Below are 27,154 nucleotides of genomic sequence, written 5' to 3'. Positions count from 1 at the left end.
GCTGAGCTTATTTATTAGTATCTATAATAACTTAAATGCATGAAAATAAAAATCTAGGTTCTGCTCAAATGAATGCTTCACTGGTCTATTTTATGAGCAATAAGCATAAAATCATGAATTTGCATTAAAATACAAGTACTATTTTCACTGCTTAGTACAAGACAAAACAATGTGTGCACACAGACAAGCAACGGGTCTCCTTTTATTCTTTAAGGGCAGAATGGACAATGGGGAACTGGGCAAGCAGCAGAGTGGGAGAATGGGGGAAGACAGAGAAAGAAGCATGGACTAATTCAATAAAGACTCTCTAAAAAGTGCCAGAAAGAATGGTGTTCAAAATTTCTGCCATCAGACAGTCAAAACAAATCAAGAGGGCTGCTGCACAGGTACACAATTAAATATGGCCACCCGGGCCAGACTCTGGCTGTGAAAAGGGAGAGGAGGCACTGCTTTATGTTCACACAGATGAGCCATTAGTTCGGTCTCTGTTTTTCCTTTTTGAAACAAAGGTTTATGGAGACCACTACTGGGTTGAGGAAGATGGGGAAAAACTAAGGCTTTTTCTCTTCTGAACTAAAGCATCCTCAAAGTTTTGTTAAAACCTCGTTATTTACTCATGCACTGAACCCACAGTCATCCCCAGGAGCTTCAGAGAACAAGAGTGCTCTGAAAGCACAATATGCCCCGGTGGCAACTATATATATGCTATAAGTGCTTAATACACCCTCATGAAATTGTCAACGTACAAGTTTGGTAATCAAGGGCCATAACTCTGGTAAAATGCTACTAAATTGAGTGAAATTGCAATTACCGACATACTGTATAACAAAGAATCCTGTCAAGTTTCGTGAAATTTCTCCAAAAATTGTGAGAAGAGTTGATTTCAGAAGATGAGTACCCCTCCCAGGATGGACGGACGGACATCACCATGATATAATCCCCCTTCGGGCCTTTCAATCAGCAGGGGATAACAAGGTATTAATATGAAAACTAGTGCTGTCAAAAATGTCGCGTTATTATCGCATTAACTTGACTCAATTTTAACGGCGATAATTTTTTTATCACGAGATTAACGCTCTGTGACATGATGTAGGTTTTTCATAAGCTTTTGAAACTGCCAGGAACTTGGAACAGAGACTTTGCTTAGAAAAATGATAGCAGCTAGACTGTAATGCCACGCCCCGCACAGCCAGAGTCCTCTGCCCTCCCCCCAAAGAACCAGCGCGGGCAGGGCGCGCTAGCCCCGCGCCTCGGGACGAAGAGCCACGGTGCTCGGCTTAGGTTTCGTTTTCCCATCGGCGGCTCCAGCCCAACTTTGCAGTGGCTGTGACAAGATGTGTTATGCTCTGCAATAAAAAAAAAACATTGGTACAAAGCAAGCCCATTCACTTTTTTATGCTGATAAGAGAATTACAATGGTTTTTCATGTGACAAAAATGTGCGATTAAATTGCGATTAATCGCGAGTTAACTATGACAGTCACGACATTAATCGCGATTAAATATTTTAATCACTTGACAGCACTAATGAAAACGCTGCGTGTGTTTGCCATGAAGGACTGTGGTGCTCCATTACAGATCAATAGTGAAAAATTGAGTATCTATCCATTTGGGAAGTTGGTAGTGATTTTTGAATTTGGGATCCAGGTTAAGGTGTAGGCATGCATCAAACTGTGCATCACAGTTATGCATCAAGTGTAGTGGTAAGCCAATGCTGTGGTGAAGTTCTCACACATATGCACAGCAAGGGTCAGTTCTGAAGCATGAAGGTCAACATAATGCTTTGTCAGTGCAGGTTTTCCTGCTTCTGCTTCTTGTTTGAACCTTGTTACATCAGTTCAAGACAGACAAACAGTTTGCTAATGCAGCTGCAGATTACGTCAAGGACGTCAGAGAGTGGATTTCTTTGTGTCGTGCATAAAACCATCATTACAAAAAAAAAAAAAAAGAGCACAGGCGTATCAAAGCAGCCGTGTTTATCCCGTAACACTTGGTGTGAATGGAAGAAAATGACTCTGGACAGGTGTGAAAAAATCAATCCCCTGGAGTGTCACGGTGATTAAGCTGACGTTTTATGACAGACCTGTTTTCTCCTCTATGAATAGTTGCCCATTACAACATTAAAAATATATTTTATCACTCCATACCTCATGCTGAATATCTGTTTTGAAGTCTCAAGCACAAAATCTAGCAAGGAGGTTAACCTGCTTAAAACCTGAGTCAGTTTCACTTCTTCCCTCACGTTATCAGCAAAGCTGAATAATGTGACTTTGGAACCTCACAACTCCATTTGCCACTATATAAAGGTTATTTTTCCCTTTTTCTTCTTCATATGAGCTTTAGAGTGAATGAGAGAGATTGTAATCATACAAGCATGGTGGATAAGAAATTGTCTTACATCACACACATGCAGGTTAAAGCATCAACAGACAAGGATTTCTGATCTGCATTTTGACAATTAGCCATGCAAACATTCACTACACATTCACTATTATGTAGTCATAATTAGGCATGAGGCATGATATGTTACATATATCATGCAATGATAAATCGTGATAAATTTATGACAATTTGAATAGATGAAATAAATGAATTGCGATTATTTTCAGGCTGTGTCATCTGTTTTTCCTAACTATAATTGCGTTGTGTAGACTGTGGAGGGCACAATAACATAAAATAGTGGGAATACACCTGCCTTCACTATAGACAGAAGTAACACAGTTCTAATTTTTTCTTTATCAATAATTTTAACAAAAGGAATATTTAAGTTGACAAAGACTGGGAAAATAAAATGCTGCTTTTTTTTGGTAATAAAATTTTCTTCATTTAATTTTTTTTTTCAAAAGTATGGTGGGAAAATCGAATTGTTTACCCAATATCATGAATGAAATCAAATCATAAATCGGTTGAGTTGTTGCATGTCTGATCATAATCAATAATATATGTGGATATTATGTAACTGGGTGCAGGGCCTGGCTGCCATACATTAGTGTGTGAATTCTCTGTGATGATGTTATGGAGCTGGTTCATCCTTCAACACACCTTCTACTGAAGGGTTTCTCTCAGCAAAACTGCTGTTCCTTTCATTTAGGCCTGCATGAGATGAGGAAAATCTGAGATGTGCAATAAAACTGTTCAATACTGTGATGACAATATGACTTGTGATAAATAAACAAGTATTGAAGTGTGCATATTAGCTACACAGTTCCTATATCTTTCTACTTTAAGAGATATACTGCTAACATAAACACCAAACATTGAATAGCCTATGCCCACTGAATAAAGAACTGTAATGTCTCCAATTACAATCATCAAGGCCCTCAACTCTGCCGAAGAAGGTGCAAAGATCTTGAACTGAGTTTCTAAAATCTACTTACTGTAGTTAGTAGCAATAATAGACTTTCTGTAGTGCATTGGGTTTTACATGTAACTTCTAGAATCAAAAAGTTATTGAATGATTGTCTTTTTTACAAAACTTATTTTAAAATTAAAAAAAATAAATAAATAAACTGAGCTTTTAAAAACAATTTGCTGTATTTGACAGGACTTACTGTTGGGTTTATGTGGCACAATGAATTTATATGTGTAATCACTCATTTAAAAAAGCACATTATATATATTTTTTTGTGCGCATGCGCCAGCTCGCGTGCAGCCTGCAACAAATGCTCCCGATCCTTTTTCTCTATTTTTTCTACTTATCTTGTTTTGTTTTGTTTTGTTTTTGGGGGGGGGGTTGTTTTTTGTTTTACCGTTACCATAACACTGTAATCAAGCCACTATGAGGGTTGCAAGAGTTTTGGTGTTTTTGCTCGCAGTCGCAAAACTTTTTTCCAGCGCAGCCACGCAACAACTCCATGCCACCTGCATTGTTTACACCAGGGATCAGCTGATTGAACTGAAGCCGGCCGCTCTAGCGACAAGACCGGAAGAGATCCCTGCAGAAATTTGGCGGAAAACACACAGAGGATGCAGAGGAAATAAGAAGCTACGGAGGAAGAGGGTGGCTTTGAGACAACGGAAGCTTATTGAAAAATCTTATAAGCCATGTCTCCCCTCTATCATCATGGGGAACGTGAGGTCCCTCGGGAATAAAATGGACGAGCTGACGGCACTGGCCCAGGGTCAGACGGAGTATTGGGAGTGCAGTTTAATGTGCTTCATGGAGACATGGCTGCACAGGGATGTTCCTGACGACAACGCTACAATCAAGGGCTTTTACACGGTGCGTGCGGACAGAGACCGCACCAGGAGTGGTAAGCGCAAAGAGGGAGGGCTTGCCATTCTTGTGAACAACCGGTGGTGTAACCCAGCTCACATCACCGTGAAGGAGCGTATCTGCAGCCCGGATGTTGAACTGTGTGCTGTCGGACTTCGTCCATATTATCTGCCCAGGGAGTTTTCCAATGGTATCATGGTGGCTGTTTATGTTCCCCCCTCTGCAAACCCGCACACTGCTTGTGACACTATTCACTCTGCAATAGCCCGGCTACAGACTCAACACCCGAGCGCATTCATTGCTATCTCAGGTGACTTTAATCATGTTAATTTGGACAAAACACTTTCCACTTTCACCCAAATTGTGAACTGTCCTACCAGAGAGGGAAGAACAATAGACCTGCTGTATGCTAATGTTAAAGAGGCTTACAGCTCTTCCCCCCTCCCCCCACTGGGCAGGTCAGACCACAACCTGATTCACCTCTCCCCCACCTCTCCACCACATCAAAGATAGTGAGGAGATGGACAGATGAGGCCAATGAGACACTGCAGGGATGCTTCGAGGTGACAGACTGGCAGACACTGTGTGAGCCCCACGGAGACGACATTGATGGGCTCACAGAGTGCATCACGGGATACATCAACATCTGTGTGGACACCATTGTCCCAGCAAGGACTGTCAGCTGTTACCCCAACAACAAGCCATGGGTAACAAAGGACATCAAAGCACTCTTAAATGAGAAGAAGAGGGCTTTCAGAGCCGGCAATAAGGAGGAGGTGTGAGGAGTACAGCATGAACTGAGAGCAACGATCAGGGAAGCCAAGGATAAGTACAGGAGGAAATTGGAGTGGAAAGTCCAACAGAACAACATGAGAGAGGTGTGGAGTGGAATGAAGACCATCACTGGTTACAAGCCAACCAACAGTGAAGGAGTGGATGGCAATGTGGAAAGGGCGATTGAGCTGAATATCTACTTTAACAGATTTGATGGCGTGACCTCAACCCACCACCACCATTCTTCTGCGGGATGACTACAACCACGCATTTTACATTCTCTCCCCTCCCCTGCCTCTTCTTGCCCTACCTCATCCCCATTTCATGACTTCACTCACACCTCCTCAACAGACCCCCTGGCTGAGCACCCCCCCCAAGAAACACCTTCATCCCTCCCCCACCCGTCACCCCCACACTGATCATCAGCGAGGAGCAAGTAAGAAGACAGCTGAAGAGACTCCATGCAGGAAAATCAGCAGGCCCGGATGGTGTTAGCCCCAGGGCCCTGAAGACCTGTGCCCTCCAGCTAAGTGGAGTACTTCAGCATGTCTTCAACATGAGCCTGGGTCTTCAGAGGGTCCCCGTGCTGTGGAAGATGTCATGCCTTGTCCCTGTACCGAAGAAGCCACGTCCTAACGACCTCAAAGACTACAGGCCCGTGGCATTGACGTCACACATTATGAAGACCCTGGAGAGACTCATCCTGGAGCAGATCCGGCCTGTGGTCCAACCACTTCTCGACTCCCTTCAGTTCGCTGACCAGCGCCGTCTTGGAGCAGAGGACGCAATCATCTACCTGCTCAACAAAGTCTACAGACACCTGGACAAGCCAGCCAGCACTGTGAGAATCATGTTTTTTTTATTTCTCCAGTGCTTTTGACACCATCCAGCCAGCTCTGCTGGGTGAGAAGTTGACAGCGATACAGGTGGATGCCCCACTGGTGTCCTGGATTGTAGATTATTTGACTGGCAGACCACAGTACGTGCGCTTGCAGGGCTGTGTGTCAGACAGAGTGATCAGCAATACCGGGGCTCCGCAAGGGAATGTCCTTTCTCCTTTCCTTTTCACTCTCTACACCACTGATTTCAACTACTGCACGGAGACCTGCCACCTCCAGAAATTTTCTGATGACTCTGCAGTGGTTGGACATATTACCGGTGGTGATGAGAGTGAGTACAGGATGGTGGTGGACAACTTTGTCACATGGAGCAGGAAGAACCATCTACAGCTCAACGTGACGAAGACGAAAGAACTGGTGGTCGATCTGAAGAGAATCAGAGCTCCGATGAATCCTGTTAACATCCAAGGGGTCAGTGTGGACATGGTGGAGGAATATAAGTACCTGGGGGTGTACTTGGACAATAAACTGGACTGGTCCAAAAACGTGGACACTGTATACAAAAAGGGCCAGAGCCGTCTCCGTTTTCTGAGACGGCTACGGTCCTTCAACATCTGCCGAACGATACTGCGGATGTTCTAGGAGTCTGTGGTGGTCAGCGCCATCCTGTACGCTGTCGTCTGCTGGGGCAGCGGCTTGAGGGTGAAGGACACTAACAGACTCAATAAGATCATCAGGAAGGCCGGCCATGTTGTAGGCATGGAACTGGACTCTCTGACAGTGGTGTTAGAGAAGAGGACACTGTCCAAAATAAAAACAAACAATCTTAGACTGTCCTTCCCACCCTCTACATGTGGAGCTGATCAGCCACAGAAGCACATTCATTAAACGGCTGATTCTTCCACACTGCACAACTGAGAGACACAGGAAATCATTCCTACCTGTTGCTGTCAAGCTGTACAATGCCACTGTATAACTGTGGTACACTTCTTACCATGTATCCTTAACTCAGGTGCAATATATGTATATAGGAATCATTGTATATAAAATCATTTTATTCTGCTTTTACTTAAGTTATTGAACTTATTTAAATTTATTTTATTTTTATTTATTCTTTTTTAAGGACTATTTTATCTTCTATTTTTAGACATTACTTCTTCCTTGATTCAGGAGCTTGGTTGCAATTTTGAATTTCCCCTCCGGGGATTAATAAAGTAATTCTGATATATATATATATATATATATATATATATATATATATATATATATATATATATAACACACACAGTGGAGCGCCAGTATAATACAGAGTGCTATTCCACGAAAACCATTGTAACACGGTCAGCTCATGGTTCCCAAAGTTTAAATTTAACTTTATACAGCTGCATTCAAGAACTCAACAGTTTCAGACTCGAAAGAAGAATCACTTGAATATGTGTTAAGATGGTTTGAATGCAACGATACTTCTGCAGCGAATATCACACATCTACAAAACATGCTTCATTTCGTCTGACTACAAGCCCATACAAGATTTCAACAAATGAAAGTTACAGACTTTTTCACTAAAACCAAGGACTAAAATGTGCTGTGTTATGCGCTATGCTATGTGCTTGTTGCATTGTTCTATTCTTTGAACACTTCTCATTTACTTGTTATAACATGCAGTTATTTATTACATGATTGTCCATATTCTTCTCACTGCTATTGTAATTTTATAATGACTTGTAATTAACTCAGCGGGGCTACTACACTGTACAGAATTATGCTTACAGTTCTTCAGAGCAGGCCAAAACCTGGATTTTTAATACTTTGCAATGTAAACATAGGATGTCACTATAGAAAAAAAAACAGGTTTTGTAAAGAATAAATGTATTTTATATTTGCATATACATGTAAATAAAATTTATTTAAAGAGCATACATAAGCATCCATTGCTCTAATCCGGGACAGGTGCATGTAATCAGTCTTTGAGGCGTGCACTGCTCAGAGTGTGGAAGGGCGTGAGTGAGAGTTCGAAGCACGCAGGCATGAATGCCCGTGGATGTGACAGGCAGCAAAATATTTTATTACATATTATTTGTTACATTGACAGTCAACAATTAAAATGAATTATCAGCATGGTAAAACAATTGTAATTCTTGCAGTTTCTTCGCTGGATATCTTCAGGGGACTGGTTTATCTAAAAAATTAAGCTCAGAGAATGATTTTCTGATCAGAGATTTCCCAGACTGTTATAACTCAGATTCACTCATATTCTTTGGTCGTATTCTTTGGATCCTAACTACCGTGTTATAACGACGCTTCACTGTGTGTGTGTGTGTGTGTGTGTGTGTGTGTGTACACCCACCCACCCACACACACCCACACACTTTCCAGAAAAGATGGAATATTTTCCAAAATGCATTAAAAACAAAAATCTGTGATTTGTTAATTCACATGAACCTTTATTTAACTGACAAAGGTACAAAGAAAAGATTTTCAATAGTTGTACTGATCAACTTAATTGTATTTTGTAAATATAAATGAAGTTAGAATTTGATGCCTATAACACACTCAAAAAAAAAGTTGGGACAGAGACATTACCATTGTATTACATCACCTTTCCTTTTAATAACACTTTTTAATCTTATGGGATCTTAAGATATTAATTGTTGCAGTTTTGCAAGTGGAATTTTTGTTTATTCTTGCTTGATACAATACTTCAGCTGCTCAACAGTCCGTTTTCTTTGTACTTTTGTCAGTTAAATAAAAGGTTCACATGAATTAACAAATCACAGATTTTTGTTTTTATTGCATTCTGGAAAATATCCCAACTTTTTCTGGAAATGGGGTTTGTATGTATAAATAAATATTTACTGTTTTACTCATACAGTAATGTAATTACTTCATTTGGCACATTATGAAGCACAAAAATTCTACAAAGGAGACCCAGAACTGTTGAGCAACTGAAATTGTATATCAGGCAAGATTCGGACAACATTTCACTTTCAGAACTACAGCAATTGTTCTCCTCAGTTCCCAAAAGTTTACAGGGTGTTTTTAAAAGTAGAGGTGATGCAACACAGTGGTAAACATGCTGGCATCAAATTCAAAATGAGCATATATTATTATTAAAAAAAAAGATTTCAGTTTTAAGCTTTGATATGTTGTCTTTGTACTTTTTTTTAATGAAATAGAGGGTTTCCATAATTTTAAAATAATCACATTCTATTTTTAATTTATGTTTTATGTAGCATACCAACTTTTTTTGTAATTGGGGTTGTAATTATATAATCGGTCACGGTTCAATAGATCATTTGTACATACAACTAGATTATTGAGTCAATGCTTTTTGACATTATCCTGCCATGATTTTTGCATCTAATGATCTAAGGTCAACAAAATTACTTGAGTTAACATTACCTCCAGTATGTCTGCAGCAGGTCTCTCTGCTGTTGGAAGAGCAGTTTTCCAAGAAAAGGTGTTTTAGGGTAGTATTTCTTCTCCTATCTGACTGGCAGTAATCCCGGTCAAAATGGTCACTGCAAACACAGTCTGTGCAAGGCGCAGTATGGACACAGGTGTTTACATCCATCCTAGAACAACTAACCACAACTTCAGCATGTCTCGGTCCCCTAAAGGCAGTCTCTGAAAACCTAGAAAAATGCAGAGGCTCATTTTGTTGCCGAATTCAGAAGTGCACAAATATGAGCCATGATTATTATTATTATTATTATATTTTAGATAACAGTACAGTAAGCTACTGTGCTACAGTCCAACTCTGTAACATGACTCCACTCTTTCACTCACTCTCCACTCTTTCACTCACACTGAAATGAGTTGTCTTAACATTCAATTTCTTCCAACTAGGAAAATTTGTACCAAGGAGGAGGGCTGTAGCTTATACTCATGGAAGGAAGTATGGTGGCATAACTAGGTAATCCTGTCACTGCCTGCTAAGGACTAAAGCCAGCATTCAAAGACCTGAGGCATACAGAGTATGGTAACTCTTGTGTTCCTGATATCATTCACACCTGAATGAAACTTAGCCTCCAGACACAAGTGAAATTAAGATGACCCAAGATATTTTGCTGCCACACTGTGGAAAATATATCAAAACTTTGGTTCACAGTCTGTACAAGGTCTCTATGCTCTTTTCACCAATTTAAAAAAAAAAATCAGTGTTTATCACAAAATGAAACATCACATCATGTTTGTGTATTTATAAATCTGGACAAATAAAACATGAATGGACCAATCTACACCATCCATAAACACACATTTAACACAGACTTTGGTAGGATTGAGAAGAGAGTGGCCTTAGCTTGAAAATTTGAACAAGTACAACTTCCAGGTCCCTCCCCTTCCCTCGTGATCCAGCCCTTCCTCCAAAGCTCCTACAGGCAGAGGAGGCTACCATGCGCACACAGGCTAGCAACCAGGTAGCATGTAACAGGCTAACAACCAGGTAGCTAGCAACAGCATAGAGTGAAAGCATGCAGGGGAGAGGAGCTGCCTGCAGTGTGTGTACAAGCAGTGATTGACACTTCGTCAGACACTCCTCCTGGCTCTGATTGCGGGTTTTGATTCGGTCGCTGTGGATTCTTGCAAATGGCATTAGGAGCACTAGGTGGACCCAGAGGAGCCTGACTTTTTCACAGATCATCTGTCTCATGCACTACTGTCAGAAGATAGTGACAGTTTTAGCAAATATGACAAAAAGTGTACATGTCAACTCGTTAAACGAGTATGACCATCGCTGACAGAATCATTCTAAAATTAGTTGTTATGGGAATGACAGTGGCCTTTGAAGCCAGCCAGAGATTTACAGGGCTTGTTGCAAAGTCGGCAAACGTAATCGGTGTGCACAGGTCCTGAATTAACTGTATCCTGTTATTGCGGCTGCACATGCGTTTTCATATGGCGTGTTAGTCCAGCAGGGGCTTCAAAGTTTGGGAGAATAGCAGGGTACAAATAATTTACAGCAGGGTGCAAAATGGTAAAATGTCTGCCAGTGGCAGACATAATGCACGCAAAGCGTGCAGGGATATATATATATATATATATATATATATATATATATATATATATAGAGAGAGAGAGAGAGAGAGAGAGAGAGAGAGAGAGAGAGATGCAAGTACGAATTTTTCATGGGGCGGGATGGTTTGGAACAGGCCATCTAAAATTGGGATAACATTTACCCGGGACGGGTATTTGAGGCGGGTCGTCTAGCTTAAGCTTGATTAGCGTTGTTACGCACGCCAGTGTTTCCCACAGAAATTTTGGAGACTATGGGGGAGGCGCGGGGGTTGTTTAAAATTGAGTGATATGTTAAATATTAAGTTATTACTGAAAAACTATTGATTAAAAAAAACAGACACTGAGAAATGGTCCTATAAACAACTTTACCAATATAAAAGATTACCAGGACTACAAAAATGCAGAAAAATAGGCTTTACTTATCCAAATGCACCTGTTGGTTCAAAAGTTAAAGTGCATAGAACCTCACAGCACAACATGAAGTTACCTTAAAATATAATATAAATGCCTCAGCATTCATGGAAGAAAAAAAACTATTAATACTAGTACTGTGTGCAGTCAGTCTCTCCTGAAGACTAAATTAAACAATAATTATAAACTAATAAAATAAATGGCTCAGGCTTCATAGAAGAAAAAAACAATTTGAACAGAATCTCACAGTATGATGCTGAAGCTGCCTAAACAATGGAAAATAAAATACCATTTTGGCAAAAACGTTGGCATCCATTAATTTCTTGTATTAAGTAAAAAAATATGTTGCCAGATACTGCTGACGTTTTACAGCCCAAAATATGTTCAAAACCCGCCAAAATGCACTTAAAACCGCCCAAATTGGGTGGGAAAACGCGCAATCTGGCGCCACAGGCGGCAGTAATGGCTGCACTCGTGTAGAGGATATAAACACAATCTGGCAACACAGGCGGCAGTAATGGCTGCACTCGTGTCGAGGATGTAAACACAGTTGATACGGCAACGGACATACATGACATAGTGGATGTAATTTACGTTCACAACTTTTTTTGCTGTCAGAAATATTTAATATTAAATTTTGTGACTCGACTGACAATAGCCGGCGGCATAACAAGCCATAGCCGGCGATTTGCCGCCGGTAACCGGCTACTTTTGAGACCGCTGGTCCAGACCTTTTTACAGACCTTCTGGCAAACGTGACAAGTCAGATCAACGTGCAGCATATCTCATCTCATTATCTCTAGCCGCTTTATCCTGTTCTACAGGGTCGCAGGCAAGCTGGAGCCTATCCCAGCTGACTACGGGCGAAAGGCGGGGTACACCCTGGACAAGTCGCCAGGTCATCACAGGGCTGACACATAGACACAGACAACCATTCACACTCACATTCACACCTACGGTCAATTTAGAGTCACCAGTTAACCTAACCTGCATGTCTTTGGGCTGTGGGGGAAATTGGAGCACCCGGAGGAAACCCACGCGGACACGGGGAGAACATGCAAACTCCGCACAGAAAGGCCCTCGCCGGCCACGGGGCTCGAACCCGGACCTTCTTGCTGTGAGGCAACAGCGCTAACCACTACACCACCGTGCCACCCACGTGCAGCAAATACTGATCATAATTTGGTACTGCTCTACCGATGTGGCTTCTCTGGTGGCTAAGGAGGCCAGCTGTAGAAAGACAGATTCTGCCACACTGGTCACATATGAATTGGTTGACTGACACATCAACGAATTCTCCTTTTCTTGTGGCTCATTTGACTTGTGTCCACCTCACTGCATTCTCATGGAAAGACTTGCAACCATTGCTGATTGTTTGTCTCCATTTTCCATGGTCAGAAGCGATTGTTTCCCCAGTCATTGTCATCAATTTTATATGCTACTAGGGATTCTTTGATGCAATCTTTGTAATGCTTTCTAGGCTTGTGCTGTGGCCGAGTGCCTTGCAGCAACTCGCCATAGAGCACCTGCTTCGGAATTCTGTTTTGTTCCATGCGTATGACATGGCCCATCCAACGAAGCCTGTGATGATGAATATGTGCTTCTATGCTAAATGAATTATCCTTTTCAAGCACAGCTGTGTCAGGCATGTATGATGTGAATTCGGAAAATCGACCTTAAGCAACGTTGATAGAATTTTTCAAGAACATCGAGATGTCTTTGGTACCGTATGTCACCCATGTTTCACAAGAACAGATCAGACAAGTTAGAACGCATGCGTTATAAACAGATCTCTGTGCGCTTTCTTAACCCATGCTGGGACCACACTCGGTCCCTCAAAGCAGCAAATGCATCTGTTGCTTTCTTCACACGGCTAGATGTTTCATCATCAAGAGAGAAGTGTCTGTTGATAGTACTTCCAAGATACGTGAACTTGTCCATGAACTGCAGTTTATGACCATTAGAGCTGGGTGATAAATCGATTTTATCGATTAATTCGAATTTACAGTTAAGGACAATGTGTTTTTATGAAAATCGGTTTTCTCTCAGTTTTAACTTATGCCACCGACGCTCCCCTCTGCGCATGTGCAGAATGGATCGGGCAGCAGGGACGGATTGGGCATTGCCCTCCTCCCGCGCGCTTGCCATAGACACACACAAACAACATGGCAGCGATTGGGGGAAAGCAGCAAATTGTGCCCAAGAAAGGAGTAACTTCCTCCGTGATCTGGAATTGGTTCGGTTTTGCGATGTCGGACCCAGACCAAACAAGTCCTCGTTGTAAGGTGTGTTTGAAAACGATTGCTTCCAAAGGAAGCAGCACGACGAATTTATTCCAACACCTTAAACAGAAGCATGCAGCGGAGTGGGAGAAGTGCTGCTCCCAGCGGAATGAAAACAGCCGCAGCACGAGCGCACCATCCAAAGTAAAGCAAGCAACCGTCCCGGACACATTTTTGAACTGTGTGCCTTATGATAAGAATGGGGCGCGGTGGAAGGCAATCACAGATGCTATCGCGATGTTTATTGCAAAAGACATGGTGCCCATACATACGGTGGAAAAGTCGGGATTTTTTTCCCTATTTTGTCAGTTTTATCAAAAAGGACACAATTTTATTTATTATTATTTATTTTTGTTTTTTTCGCGGTCCAAATCCTGCGCTCTGATTGGCTGGCGAGCGGGTCCGTATCCTACAGTATGGACCCAGGTTATGGACCTCTGGCGACTTGCTCGTTCACAACAACAAACATAGTAGCATTTTTTGTCAACATTTATCTTTTTTTTTATAAGATTTATTTATAATATCAAAAATTTTATACATTTTTGCCAGCATTTCTCAGGAGAATAGCATTAATTTTGCAGCATGGATAGCGATAACGACAGTGTTCACAGCGAAAGCGAATTTTACTACCATGAGGAAGAAGAAATAAAATAAAACATTTCAGGAGAAAGTTAAAACCTGTAATTTGCTAACACCGAGCAAAAACATGGCTGAATCCTGAATGACTCCTATTTGTATAAATAGGGGACTACATAGGCAGCCAAATGTATTTTTTTTCCTGCCATGGAAGTGCGCTTGTATACCGAGGAGAAAGCAATTTGCATTACAGCCGTGAATGGCGGCTCGCCTCAGCTTGGTTTTCCCTTTCGGGCGCTCTCATTTTCTGTTAGAATTTGGTAAAGAAAAAAATAAATATATTATTTACCAGCTTAAGGTCGGTCCGTATCGTGAAATACCGTGACCTCGGCCTTGAATGAGGGCCTTGGTCAGTACTTTCAAGACCTCGGTCACGGTATTTCACAATACGGACCTCCCAGCTGGTAAATAACTTTTTTTTTTGAGGGGGCATTTTTTATTTTTTTATTTTATTTTTTTAAGTTTGAGGGTGCATTGTGTCAGTGCCAGTTTGAAACTAAGCTATGTTGGAGAAAGCTTTCTAAAAGTTACTGTATGTTCTCACTATTTACAATGGCATGGTCTGCCATCTCATCTACAAGCTTGTTTTTTAGCTTCTTTTTGGTTTCTGGTTGCACTTTAACCCCAAAGGGGAAATTTAAGTGAAAATAAAATAAAGTTAAAATTTGTTTTGAACCATTTCTTTGTCACCTGTAGTTTGATTTTTAGTAGGGGGAAAAAATAGATTAAAATCGAAAATCGGATTTTTTGTGAAAAAATCGAAGATTTTTTTTAGGCCATATCGCCCAGCTCTAATGACCATCAACATATATTGATGGTTCGGTATAAGGCACGCTAGGGGCTGGTTGAAACATGACCACTGTCTTGTCAAGGCTGATGGTAAGGCCAAAAGCCTTACAGGAACGTGAGAGACTGTCCATAAGAATCTGCATCGCCTGTTCACTATTAGAGATAAGGTCACAGTCGTCAGTGTATAGAAGATCATGAATTAGAGCTTGGAAAGTTTTCGTCTTAGCGGCGAAGCAGCGGATGTTGAGTTTGCCAGATGTTCGATATCGAATGTATATGCCATGGGGACAGTCTTTAAAAGCACAGAGAAAAACAGAGAATATAAAATATATACATATAATATATATGCACGCGCACACACACACACACACACACACACAGTACTATGCAAAAGTCTTAGGCACCTTATTTTTTTCATCCAAACTTTGTTATAGATTTCTATTTTATGACTTCCACAATATCAAGTCAGTACAAAAACATTTTAAAGTTCCAAATGTTCGTTTTCCAGCACAAAATTAAATGTTACAGGAAAAAATGTTTGTACCTGAGCAGCATATTACATAAGAGACCAGTTTTCAGATTAAAAAAGAAAACAAAAAGCTATTGGTTTTGCTGCAAAATTAAGAAGCAAGTGTGACAATCAAAGTGTCCAGAAGATTTGTGGCTGGTTCTGCAAGATGCTCAGTAAAACCTACAGCTCATTTCATTATAAAACTGCACTAATTGTACCTCGGTGTACTTTTTTTTTAAAGCAAAAGGTTGTCTCACACCAAATATTAACTTTATTTCATTTATTATGGCTTACTGCTGTTCATGCTTTTTTTTAATGTTGAAATATTTCATTATTTTTAAGCCATTTTTTGTCTACAATACTTCTTTACATTTGCCCAAGACTTTTGCATAGTACTGTATATATGGGTAATCTACTGCAACTTCAAGCCTGTCAGTGTAAGACACACACACACACACACACACACACACACACACGCACAAAATTACAGTGTAATCACATTAATAAAATCCCATCATTAAAAAATTAATATTTATATGATCATTAAAATCATGGTTTTGTTAATTTATTTCTTTTGGGGGGTTTATGACTGAATAATTAACCGTAGTTGGTAAAACTAACACTTGGCATGTACCATCAAGTACAAAAGCTAAAACAGATCATTACATATAGACTCATCCTTAACTTGCACTGAAACAGGCTTTAATCAGTATCTGGAGGAGGCACCAAATATTAGAGCGAGGAAGGTTTGCATTTTTTTCCAAACTCATTTTAACGATTTGTTATTGTGGACTATTTTCTTGTACTGCACAAAGGACTTCATAAGCTTGTTTCCTACTCGCTGGGACCTGGACCCTCCTGACTGGTCCTTTTAGATGGGTGCCCATGGAATCGCCATCTGGCTGGTGTGAATGATTACCAAGGCAACGGCCAAGTGACCCAAGACCAGCAGGAACCAAGGTCACAGAACCCGTTCACTCTACATTCTGTGTCATCTTGTTTATGCCAAGGACTTCTCAGTAAGAAAATGTTAAAAAGTGAAAATTTTTCTTCTCCCTCAGTTTAGCACATAAAAGATGGATAACCAGCAACAAAAACCAGGTTGTGTGATCATAGACAGAAGCCCAAATTAAACCAAGTATGTGACATCTAGTATCGTAAATGCTGGTATTTATGATGAGAAATATCAAAGAGCACTGTTGTATTCATAGGCTAATATTCTTCAAGAAGATAAACTCTTACCAGGGGACATTATGGAAACACTCTTGCCTTGAGGTATAGCAATAGGCTTTAAACTTATTATAATTGGAGGGCAACCATACTGACACCCAGGACACATAGATCCCAGACACAAATATCATCTGACATGGCCATATGCAACGCTGCAGACCAATACAGACAAAAGAGGGTAATAAATCAACTGTCAGCCACAGATCCCCCACTTATTCCCCCACTGGTCGATACAAGCAGACTATTTCCACCCAAGGGGTCTAAGGTTAGAGCACAACAACTGACGAGAAAGACAATATAAGATTTTTGAGGAAGACAGGACTGCAACCTGAGATTGTTTATAGATTTCTGGTGCAAACAAATTGTTTCACAATGAAACAAAATGACCCACTTCTATGGTTTCATAGATCTATATGATAGTTTTGTTCTCTCCAATGCTTCAGTCTATATTTAAGGCTACAGATCTCTGTGAAGTTCAAGCTCATAGGTAGGTGAGGGTACAAAGCAGACACAGTGGCCATGATACCAAACAAGAGAAACATGGGGAGAATAGCAGTCACAAGAACAACCACCATGTCCACCCATAATAAGTCTCGGTTTTGTTTCTTTGTTTTGTTGACATTTAAAATGCTTTTGTTTGACTGCACGCACATGCGCAAAAACAGGATATTTGACAGGAATTCGACAAGATTACCATGCAACAGTTTGCAGTTGCTGTAAAGTTTATGACATTTATTATCACAATTTATTGATAAATTAACCATGTTAATTCTGTTTTGTGCCTTATTTTTCCAGGTCATTCCTTAAGCACAACCTCATTCAGTGGGCAATTTTGCGCTCTGATAACTCTACAACTACAGTACACTGCGTGAGAACTGCAGTTTGAAATCTACTATCATCGCATGTGCATTTTTAAAGGGTATGAATCAAAGAGAATAAGAACCAGTGCAAAGAAAATGACAATGTAATACGCATAATCCTCTGTCAAAACAAGTGTCTCATTATAATAGTTAAATATGAAACCTGAATGTGTTGTGTGGTAATCACTGATCTTGGAGTGCAGAGCAAATTTCTAACTAATATATAAGAAATACTACTTTATACAAAATGCACAAGCTCATTTAAAATAGTATAAAATAATATATTTTGTCACATGCCAATACAGGCTGGAGTTTTGGCTGCATGTATGTGCAAAACCAATCTAATATGATACAAAGAAAAATGAAGGATGCTGACAGCGCATTCAGGAATTGCATTCAGTTTGCCTTGAATTGTCATCGGGTGCAGGTGAACACATCAATAACCCAGACCAGGTGTGACCTAGACTAACTCACAGAACAAAGTAAAGCTTTAAGACTCATGTGCAAACGTGTGCATTCTTTAAAAAAAAAAAACTTGAGAAAAAAAGAGGATTTACACAAAATTGGGAAACGCAGTATTATAGGTTTAATAACATAGTGGTCAAACCCTACAGCAGTGCAAATTCAATAATACTGGTTACTACTTTACAGTTCCATCTGTTTGAATGCATTCCATCTCAAAATTAGGTCAAAACAATCATATTTAGTTTTCAGAATAAAATTCCCAGTTTCAAATGATTTACAGTGACCTCGAGTTTAGAATAACAGTGTGTTCTTAGTCTGTATTGTGTGTGTAAGCTATAGTCCCGAATCAAACACTTCATTTCAAGCTTACTACAGCAACACTGCTCATCACTCTGTACGGGATCTCCGCGCAAAATACATTTGCTCTTTGTACAAATCAATACCAGTGTCGATCGCGTCCACGGAGACGGAAACATAACGTCACAAGCAGTGTCTATGCGTCTGAAAAACTAAAACGTGAACGAACCGCTCTACTGCTTCTATCACACATATTTAAACCCATCAGTGTCGGCGAGCGGCTTGAGCGTGCGCGCGCGCACAGAGAGAGAGAGAGGGAGAGAGAGAGAGAGACGCAAAACGCGATTCCTCTCCTGCTCGGCTTTTTCCCCCTCCATGCTCCCGTCATTTCTCATGTTACAGGACATCAATCACGCGCTTCAGACGATGCCCTTGCGCCGGCCCAGGCTGATTTACAAACATTAGCAGGGAATGCAATTACACAGTCCTTGGCCAAGCACGGCTCACAATGCGGGGAGAAAAGGCAGGAAGACACACAAAAACACGCTTTTCGTTTTGCAAGCTGCCACCCAGCGATAAAAACACAGCAGTCTGCTCCGCTTGATTGCATTGCAACGCAACGTTGGTGCTCGTGACGAAACCTTTTGTCTCTGGTCGAGCAGTGACCGCATTATTTACGCAGGAGGGAAAAAAAAAAACCGTAAAGTGACTGCGTAGAAGCTGTAGGCTACACCTCTGTTCATGAAAATAATCAGTTAGTGAAATAAATCAGTTCTGCCACTTAAAAACAACCGGGATAGGGTTCTTTAAAATTGACTGTTTCTTTCCTCTTATTTTGCTAAACAAGGCTGTAGCTTGAGATTAATTAAAATACTGAAAGTTACTCCATTTGCAAGCATAATGGAACGTGTAGGTACTTATGCACAAGTTAAAATTAGGCATATACTTGACCCTATTAAAAAATATACAAAGCTCAACCGAAGAACTTTTCCTAACAAACATCTTCATCGCGCGGACCTGGTGAAGCTGCACATCACGAGTCCGGGCTCATATTAATACAAACATGCAGCAATAAGGCACAGTTATTGCCTTACCGTACAATAACATCTTCTGTACGATATAAACGTAAAAGAAACAAGAAACAGTTAATGCCAGCGTGCCTCATCACCGCCACCAGTACTCCGATTAGTCACGCGCCGCCTCGTAAACTGATCAGAATAAACGCCTTTTAAAAAGTTAAGTGCACACACCAAGACTTGAGAGAGCATTAAAAGTTTGCACTCCGAAGCACTACAGACGATAAGCAGAGGAAATGCTCAGGAAAGAAGCGAGAAAGATTCAGAAAAGCAGTGTATGGAGAGAGGCACCGCGCTGCTCTCCGCTCTGCTCCGCCACTGATCAATGATTGAACCGAACAAAGGCAGAACAGGATCAATTTCTAATAACTATCAATGAAATGGCTTTTGTTTTGCCCCAAAAAGTCGCCACGAAATAAAAATTTCATTATTTGCATCGTGTAATATCTCGTAAACGATTATTTACTGCAGTAAGGTGAGAGAGATGACCTACCTGCAGCCGCCGTAGATCAAATTTCTTCCAATATTGAAACATCGATCCCACATCGGCGGCCATCTTGGGGTATATTGAGGAGAGTTTTTGCACCGGCTACAATAAATATATGGGCTGGATTCCCCTCGTTAAGCAACGTTGACACTCCTCTGCGTGTAAAAAAAAAAAATGCTGTGAAGATTGCAGCCTCCCTAAAAACTTAACGTTGATGAGTGAAGAATCAGGGCGACAGGATGCGAGATCATGTATTTAGAAAAGTAAAAGAAAAAGCACTCGGGTGCTGCAGTCCAGGAATTAAGTGGCCAAGTGCATTTGATTTTGGCTCGGGAAAGTTATCGATACTGACGTAACGTGCTGATCGATATTGTCTGGTATCGGAAAGCAGAACAAAATAATGATTAACTAAAATATTTTGTATGTGAAGAATATGGATTTGAATTAAAAAGTTTGTATACATAATAACAACAAACTTTGAATTCAAATCCAACACACAAATAAACTACTTTTGCAAAGACAAACCTGGCACAGGGTAATTTCTATACGTTGAATGAATGTGCAGTGTTGGAAGTTATAATATTTGCTAGAAAAGGAGATAATAATAATAATAATAATAATAATAATAATAATAATAATAATAATAATTATTATTATTATTATTATTATTATCATTATTATTATTATTATTATTAATAAAAAAGATGGAAATGATCCACAAAAACAGCTTTAATCCAAAATCTATATTGTTTCACACATGTATATGAAAACAAAAATGGAATTAATTTAAAATTATTTGAAAGAGAAGTTACTGTGCTTCTCTAAATGATTAGTTGCTATTGGGGATTATGAATGCACGTGTTTATTTATTACCTGTATTCATATGTATAGATATTTCACTGTGCTTTTTTCATTTATTACTATAAAGATAGATTTTCACAATGTTGGTCGTTTCCATCATTTGAAATGGTAAATGCAAAACGTCTTTACATAAATTAACATCAATTGCTCCCTCTTGTGGAAGACCTTTTTTGTATTTGGGGACGGAGGTACCGGTAGGTGTTTAAAATATTACTAACAGTATCTTGATTCTTAAAAATTAGAACTGTCAAGACAGTAAATTAGCTGTAGACCTGGCAGAGACGAAATATCACTAACCTGTATGACATGTATTTATTTGTTTGTTTGTTTGTTTGTTTGTTTGTTTGTTTGTTGTTTTAAAAAGCTAGCAGATTCACAGCCCACACTGGGCTGTGGAAGATTCTACTCAAATATGCAGAGCATTATTTTGTTTTAAAAAAATACCCAAGCAGTTGATTTGATCATTTTCAGATAATATTCAGTTCTCATAGTTAAAGATTTTGATATCATAGGTTGCAAGAAATTACACTGGGAACACATCTGTCATTTTTCTTTTTGTTATTAATGCCAAACTGGGCCTAGGAGTCAACTCTTTCTTTTGTATGAAATGCTAAATACACTTTATAAACCCCCTAAGGGACAGATTATAGGGGCTTATTAAAAGTTTCAGTTTTATTGCCTTTTATTTATGGCTTCAGGGGGAATACACTACATCAGTCTCATAAGAAGGCAATAATGTATCCTGTTTTCATAGGGTTCATTGTTAAATTTGAAATTTAAATGTGTTGATATGCAAGCAGGATGCCTCCGTGCATATTATTTTGGTCAGATGTAAATGTGGAAGTATTTTGAAGGTGCTTCTTCCACCACCCACTATAATTTGCAGAGAACAATGAAACAATGAGAGATTTCTGGGTAGTGTTGCCCTGCTCACTACAGAACAGGACTCAGTGAGATGAAATGGTTGACAATTCTAAATAGACTATAAATACTGAATTACACTGCCCTTTTTTGACACATATTGCAATGATAAGCCAATGCAATGTTTACAATTGAAATTATAAGGCTGGATTTCTCATGTGGAAAACGTAGATGTTTGCAGTTGAACTATGATTATATTGATTGTCTCTTGAGTCCAAAGGCATTAAAACAGGTGTGTGTTTAGTGCCTGCAGGTGGCTAAAACAAGAGATATCAGTTTAAAGCATTATCAGCCCATTTTCTTCAACCATACATGTAACATTTCTTACAGGCATCAATTTAGCTTTAGTATATAATAATGTGTACCCAATTCCTGTCAAATAAGCACTAACGGATCACTAAAGACCAAATTCCTTAAAGGAGCATTAAATAATTTCTCACCTGTTTGCTTGTGGCTCCTTTAATCTTCACTACTTCTGAGCATATTTATTGAGTCAGTAGAGTACAGAGTAAGGCAAAAGCTGCTATATGAATAGTCTTAACCAGTACCTACATGTCTGTTGAAGAATTTGCTAGATTGTACACAAATCAATGCATTCTAACCATTCTGTATCAACCTCTGTGAAGCAGGCACATCTGGCAGCACATCTAAAAAAAATTTAATTGTCTGTTTGTACTGATTTTTATTGTACATTTTACATACCTATCTAAATTAAGGTTAGAAATATGTAGTTGCATAATTCCATATAATTTTCTTCCATCCATTAGCTATGCTGCTTATCCATCAGGGTTGCAGTGAAAACTGGAGCTACACAATTGCAGGACTAACACAGAGACAAACAACCATTCACACTCACACCTACGGGCAATTTAGAGTAGCTAGTTGACCTAATCCATAAGTCTTTGGACTGTGGGAGAAAACTGGAGCACACAGAGAAAACCCACACAGGTGCAAGGAGAACATGCAAACTCCACACGGACAGGCCCTAGTCAGCCTTGAACCAGAACTTCCTTGCTCTGAGGTGACAGTGGTAACCACTGCACTACCATGCTGCCTAATTTTATTCCAATGTAAGAAAGGTTAGACTGCAACTGTTAGATTACAACTCTAATAGGGTACCCGTAAGTGCTCTTTAAAGTGTGTTACAATTGTCTGTTTTTCCAGTGAACATCAGTGGAATAGAGTGATATTCCAGTGCTTTAAAGTACATTCAACTGAAAACCTAACCAAACAAGTACAACATGTGCTGAAGAAAATTAGTTTCCGCTTTGTTTTTCTTTTTTTTGAGATATATTCCATTTGCTGTCAACCTCAGTTGACTAACTAACTAATATATATATATCAGCTGGATAGTACAGTGGTAATGCTCATTGACTACGACACAGGAGATCGGGGTTCGAATCCCGGTCGGGGCAAAACATCATCCAGTAAGGGTCCTTAGGCAAGACCCCTCATGATATATCGGCCTACCTCAGGAATGAGTGAAGACATAACTGATAGAGTCATACCGGCCCGGGTCAACAAGGTCTGTGTCAGTTGCTAGGGAACCAGGGCAAACTGATGAGAAATGGGCCAGTGTTCCAACATCCGTAATCGAAATCTACTATCACAACTAGAGATTAATGAAATACAACAACGATGCTACGGCAAGGCCAAGCCCCAACACCTAACAGCCTCAACACAAGAGCTGCTGACCTGAGAAGGAAGATCGTGACCCAACTGGAAACCTGGAGCCCCCGACGAATACCGAAGCCAAGTACCTTCAGAAGATCTACTAGTAGATGTGAATGCTGCTCTGAAGACAATCTCCACAAGAACCATCACTGAGACCAACAAGCTGATACACAGTGATCATGGAGACACAAGGTGGGCTCGGGACATAACAAACAGTATCCACCATGGAAGAGACGATTAGAGGCCAAGATAAAGGCAGCACGGAGAGAAGTTAGCCAGCTAGCTGAACTACAAAAAGGGAACATGGTGAATAAAGGGGCACCCAGGAAGTACAACTCACTCTCCATACCAGAGGCACTCGAAACTGCCAAACAGCGACTAACAGCTCTGGCCACCCGGTTGAAGAGATACACCAAGGAGGGAGAGGCCAGGAGAATAAACTCTCCACTGAAAAAATTCTCCACTGAACCAGCCAAGGTGTACTCTCAGTGGCAGGGGAACAACAACCGGTTAGACCCACCAAGAGCTGAGGTGGAAAAATACTGGAAAGACATATGGGAAAGAACGGCATCACACAACACCGATGCCCAATGGTTAGTGGACCTAAGAGCTGACCACAGCAACCTCCCAGAACAAGAACCAGTAACCATCTCAATGGCAGACATCCAAGAAAGAGTGTCAAAGATGAAGAGCTGGACAGCACCAGGCCCCGATATGATCCATACGTACTGGCTGAAGAAGCTAACTGCACTCCATGAACGCCTAGCAGCACAGATGAACCAGCTGCTGAGGGATGGAACCCACCCAGAATGGCTAACCCAAGGCAGGACAGTCCTAATCATGAAGGACCCCCAGAAGGGACCCATCCCATCCAACTACCGGCCAATTACCTGTCTCTGCACAACATGGAAGGCCCTGTCAGGCATCATTGCGGCAAAAATGAGTAAGCATGTGGCTCAATACATGAGCGAGGCACAGAAAGGGATTGGCAGTAACACCAGAGGAGCCAAGCACCAGCTACTGGTTGATAGAACAGTCGCCCGAGACTGTAAGAAGAGACAGACCAACCTGTGCACTGCCTGGATTGACTACAAGAAAGCCTACGACTCAATGCCACACACATGGATACTGGAATGTCTGGAACTGTATAAGATCAACAGGAACCTAAGGACCTTCATCCAGAACTCAATGGAAATGTGGAAGACAACCCTAGAGGCCAACTCAAAACCCATTGCCCAAGTCAACATCAAGTGCGGCATATACCAAGGAGATGCGCTATCACCACTGCTGTTCTGCATAGGCCTGAACCCCCTCAGTCAGATCATCACGAAGAGCGGCTACGGGTACCGATTCATCAGCCACCTGCTCTACATGGATGACATCAAGCTGTATGCCAGGAACAAGCGAGAAATAGACTCGCTGATCCACACCACCCGGATCTACAGCGATGACATAGGGATGTCATTCGGATTGGACAAGTGTGGCCGGATGGTCTCAAAGAGAGGCAAGATGGTCCGGACTGAGGGGATTGACCTACCAGAGGGCAACATAGGTGATATCCAAGACAGCTACAAGTACCTTGGCATCCCACAGGCTAATGGAAACCATGAAGAAGCCACAAGGAAGTCAACCACAGCCAAATACCTCCAGAGAGTAAGGCAGGTCCTGAAAAGTCAGCTGAATGGTAAGAACAAGGTCCGAGCCATCAACATGTACGCACTACCAGTCATCAGATACCCCGCTGGCATCATAAACTGGCCAAAGGAGGAGATAGAAGCCACAGATATCAAGACTAGAAAGCTCCTCACCATGCATGGAGGGTTCCACCCCAAGTCCAGCGCCCTGAGACTATACACTAAGCGGAAAGAGGGAGGCCGAGGGCTAGTGAGCATCAAGACCACGGTCCAGGATGAAACATCGAAAATCCGAGAATACATCAGAAAGATGGCCCCAAAGGATGAACTGCTAAGTGAATGTCTCAGGCAGCAGAACCCTGATGAGAGTGCAGAGGAGGAGGAGGAACAGACAACCTGGAGAGACAAACCCCTACATGGTATGTACCACCGTCAGATAGAGGAAGTGGCTGATATCAAGAAATCCTACCAGTGGCTGGATAATGCAGGACTGACAGACAGCACAGAGGCACTAATCATGGCAGCACAAGAACAGGCCATAAGCACAAGAGCCATAGAGGCCAGGATCTACCAGAGTAGATCAGACCCAAGATGCAGACTGTGCAAAGAAGCCCCTGAAACAGTCCAGCACATAGTAGCAGGGTGTAAGATGCTAGCTGGATCAGCGTACATGGAGAGGCACAACCAAGTGGCTGGGATAGTATACAGGAACATCTGCAACCAGTATGGAATAGAAGTACCCAAGTCCCAATGGGCCATACCACAGAAGGTGGCTGAGAACAACAGGGCCAAGGTTCTGTGGGACTTCAGCTTCCAGACTGACAAACAGATCCTGGCTAACCAACCGGACATAGTGGTGATGGACAAAGAGCAGAAGAGGGTGGTGGTGATAGATGTGGCGATCCCAGCTGACGCCAACATCAGGAAGAAGGAACATGAGAAACTTGAGAAGTATCAAGGGTTGAAAGAGCAGCTGGAACGGATGTGGAAGGTCAAGGGTTGCGTGGTCCCCATGGTAGTGGGGGCACTTGGGGCAGTAACCCCCAAACTGGGAGAGTGGCTCCAGCAAATCCCAGGAACAACATCTGAAGCCTCAGTCCAGAAGAGCGCAGTCCTAGGAACATCGAAGATACTGCGCAGAACCCTCAAACTCCCAGGCCTCTGGTAGAGGACCCGAGCTTGAGGATGACATGGATACCACCCCACCCCACCCCCACCCCCCCGGGGGTGAGAAGGAGATTTTTATATATATATATATATACTACCGTTCAAAAGTTTGGGGTCACTTTGAAATTTCCTTATTTTTGAAAGAAAAGCACTGTTCTTTTCAATGAAGATCACTTTAAACTAATCAGAAATACACTCTATACATTGCTAATGTGGTAAATGACTATTCTAGCTGCAAATGTCTGGTTTTCGGTGCAATATCTACATAGGTGTATAGAGGCCCATTTCCAGCAACTATCATTCCAGTGTTCTAATGGTACAATGCGTTTGCTCATTGCCACAGAAGGCTAATGGATGATTAGAAAACCCTTGTACAATCATGTTAGCACAGCTGAAAACAGTTTAGCTCTTTAGAGAAGCTATAAAACTGACCTTCCTTTGAGCAGATTGAGTTTCTGGAGCATCAATTTGTGGGGTCGATTAAATGCTCAAAATGGCCAGAAAAATGTCTTGACTATATTTTCTATTCATTTTACAACTTATGGTGGTAAATAAAAGTGTGACTTTTCATGGAAAACACAAAATTGTCTGGGTGACCCCAAACTTTTGAACGGTAGTGTGTGTGTGTATATATGTGTGTGTGTGTGTGTGTGTGTGTGTGTGTGTGTGTGTGTATATATACACACACACACACACACAGTGCTTGAAAGTTTGTGAACCTTTTAGAATTTTCTATGTTTCTGTATAAATATGACCTAAAACATCATCAGATTTTCACAGAAGTCCTAAAAGTAGATTAAGAGAACCCAGTTAAACAAATGAGACAAAAATATTATACTTGGTCATTTATTTATTTATTGAGGAAAATGATCCAATATTACATATCTGTGAGTGGCAAAAGTATGTGAACCTTTGCTTTCAGTACACCGGCTTGGAGGAATTTTAGCCCATTCCTCTGTACAGAACAGCTTCAACTCTAGGATGTTGGTGGGTTTCCTCACATGAA

General features: G+C 41.0%; 1 protein-coding gene across 1 annotated transcript in view; it reads right to left on the bottom strand.

Moving 5' to 3' along the window:
* Positions 1–19,960, bottom strand: part of cux2b (cut-like homeobox 2b) — a 643,825-nt gene extending 623,865 nt beyond the window's left edge. The window contains exon 1 of the mRNA XM_060931785.1: positions 19,898–19,960. Within this exon, the coding sequence (XP_060787768.1) occupies positions 19,898–19,960 (63 nt within the window). The remainder of the gene's footprint in view (positions 1–19,897) is intronic.
* Between the last annotated feature and the right edge of the window lie 7,194 nt (positions 19,961–27,154).

Source organism: Neoarius graeffei, chromosome 10 (assembly GCF_027579695.1).
Source record: "Neoarius graeffei isolate fNeoGra1 chromosome 10, fNeoGra1.pri, whole genome shotgun sequence".
In the NCBI taxonomy this organism is placed as follows: Eukaryota; Metazoa; Chordata; class Actinopteri; order Siluriformes; family Ariidae; genus Neoarius; species Neoarius graeffei.
Note: the sequence above shows the minus strand (reverse complement) of the source record. Positions and strands in the feature narration are given on the sequence as shown.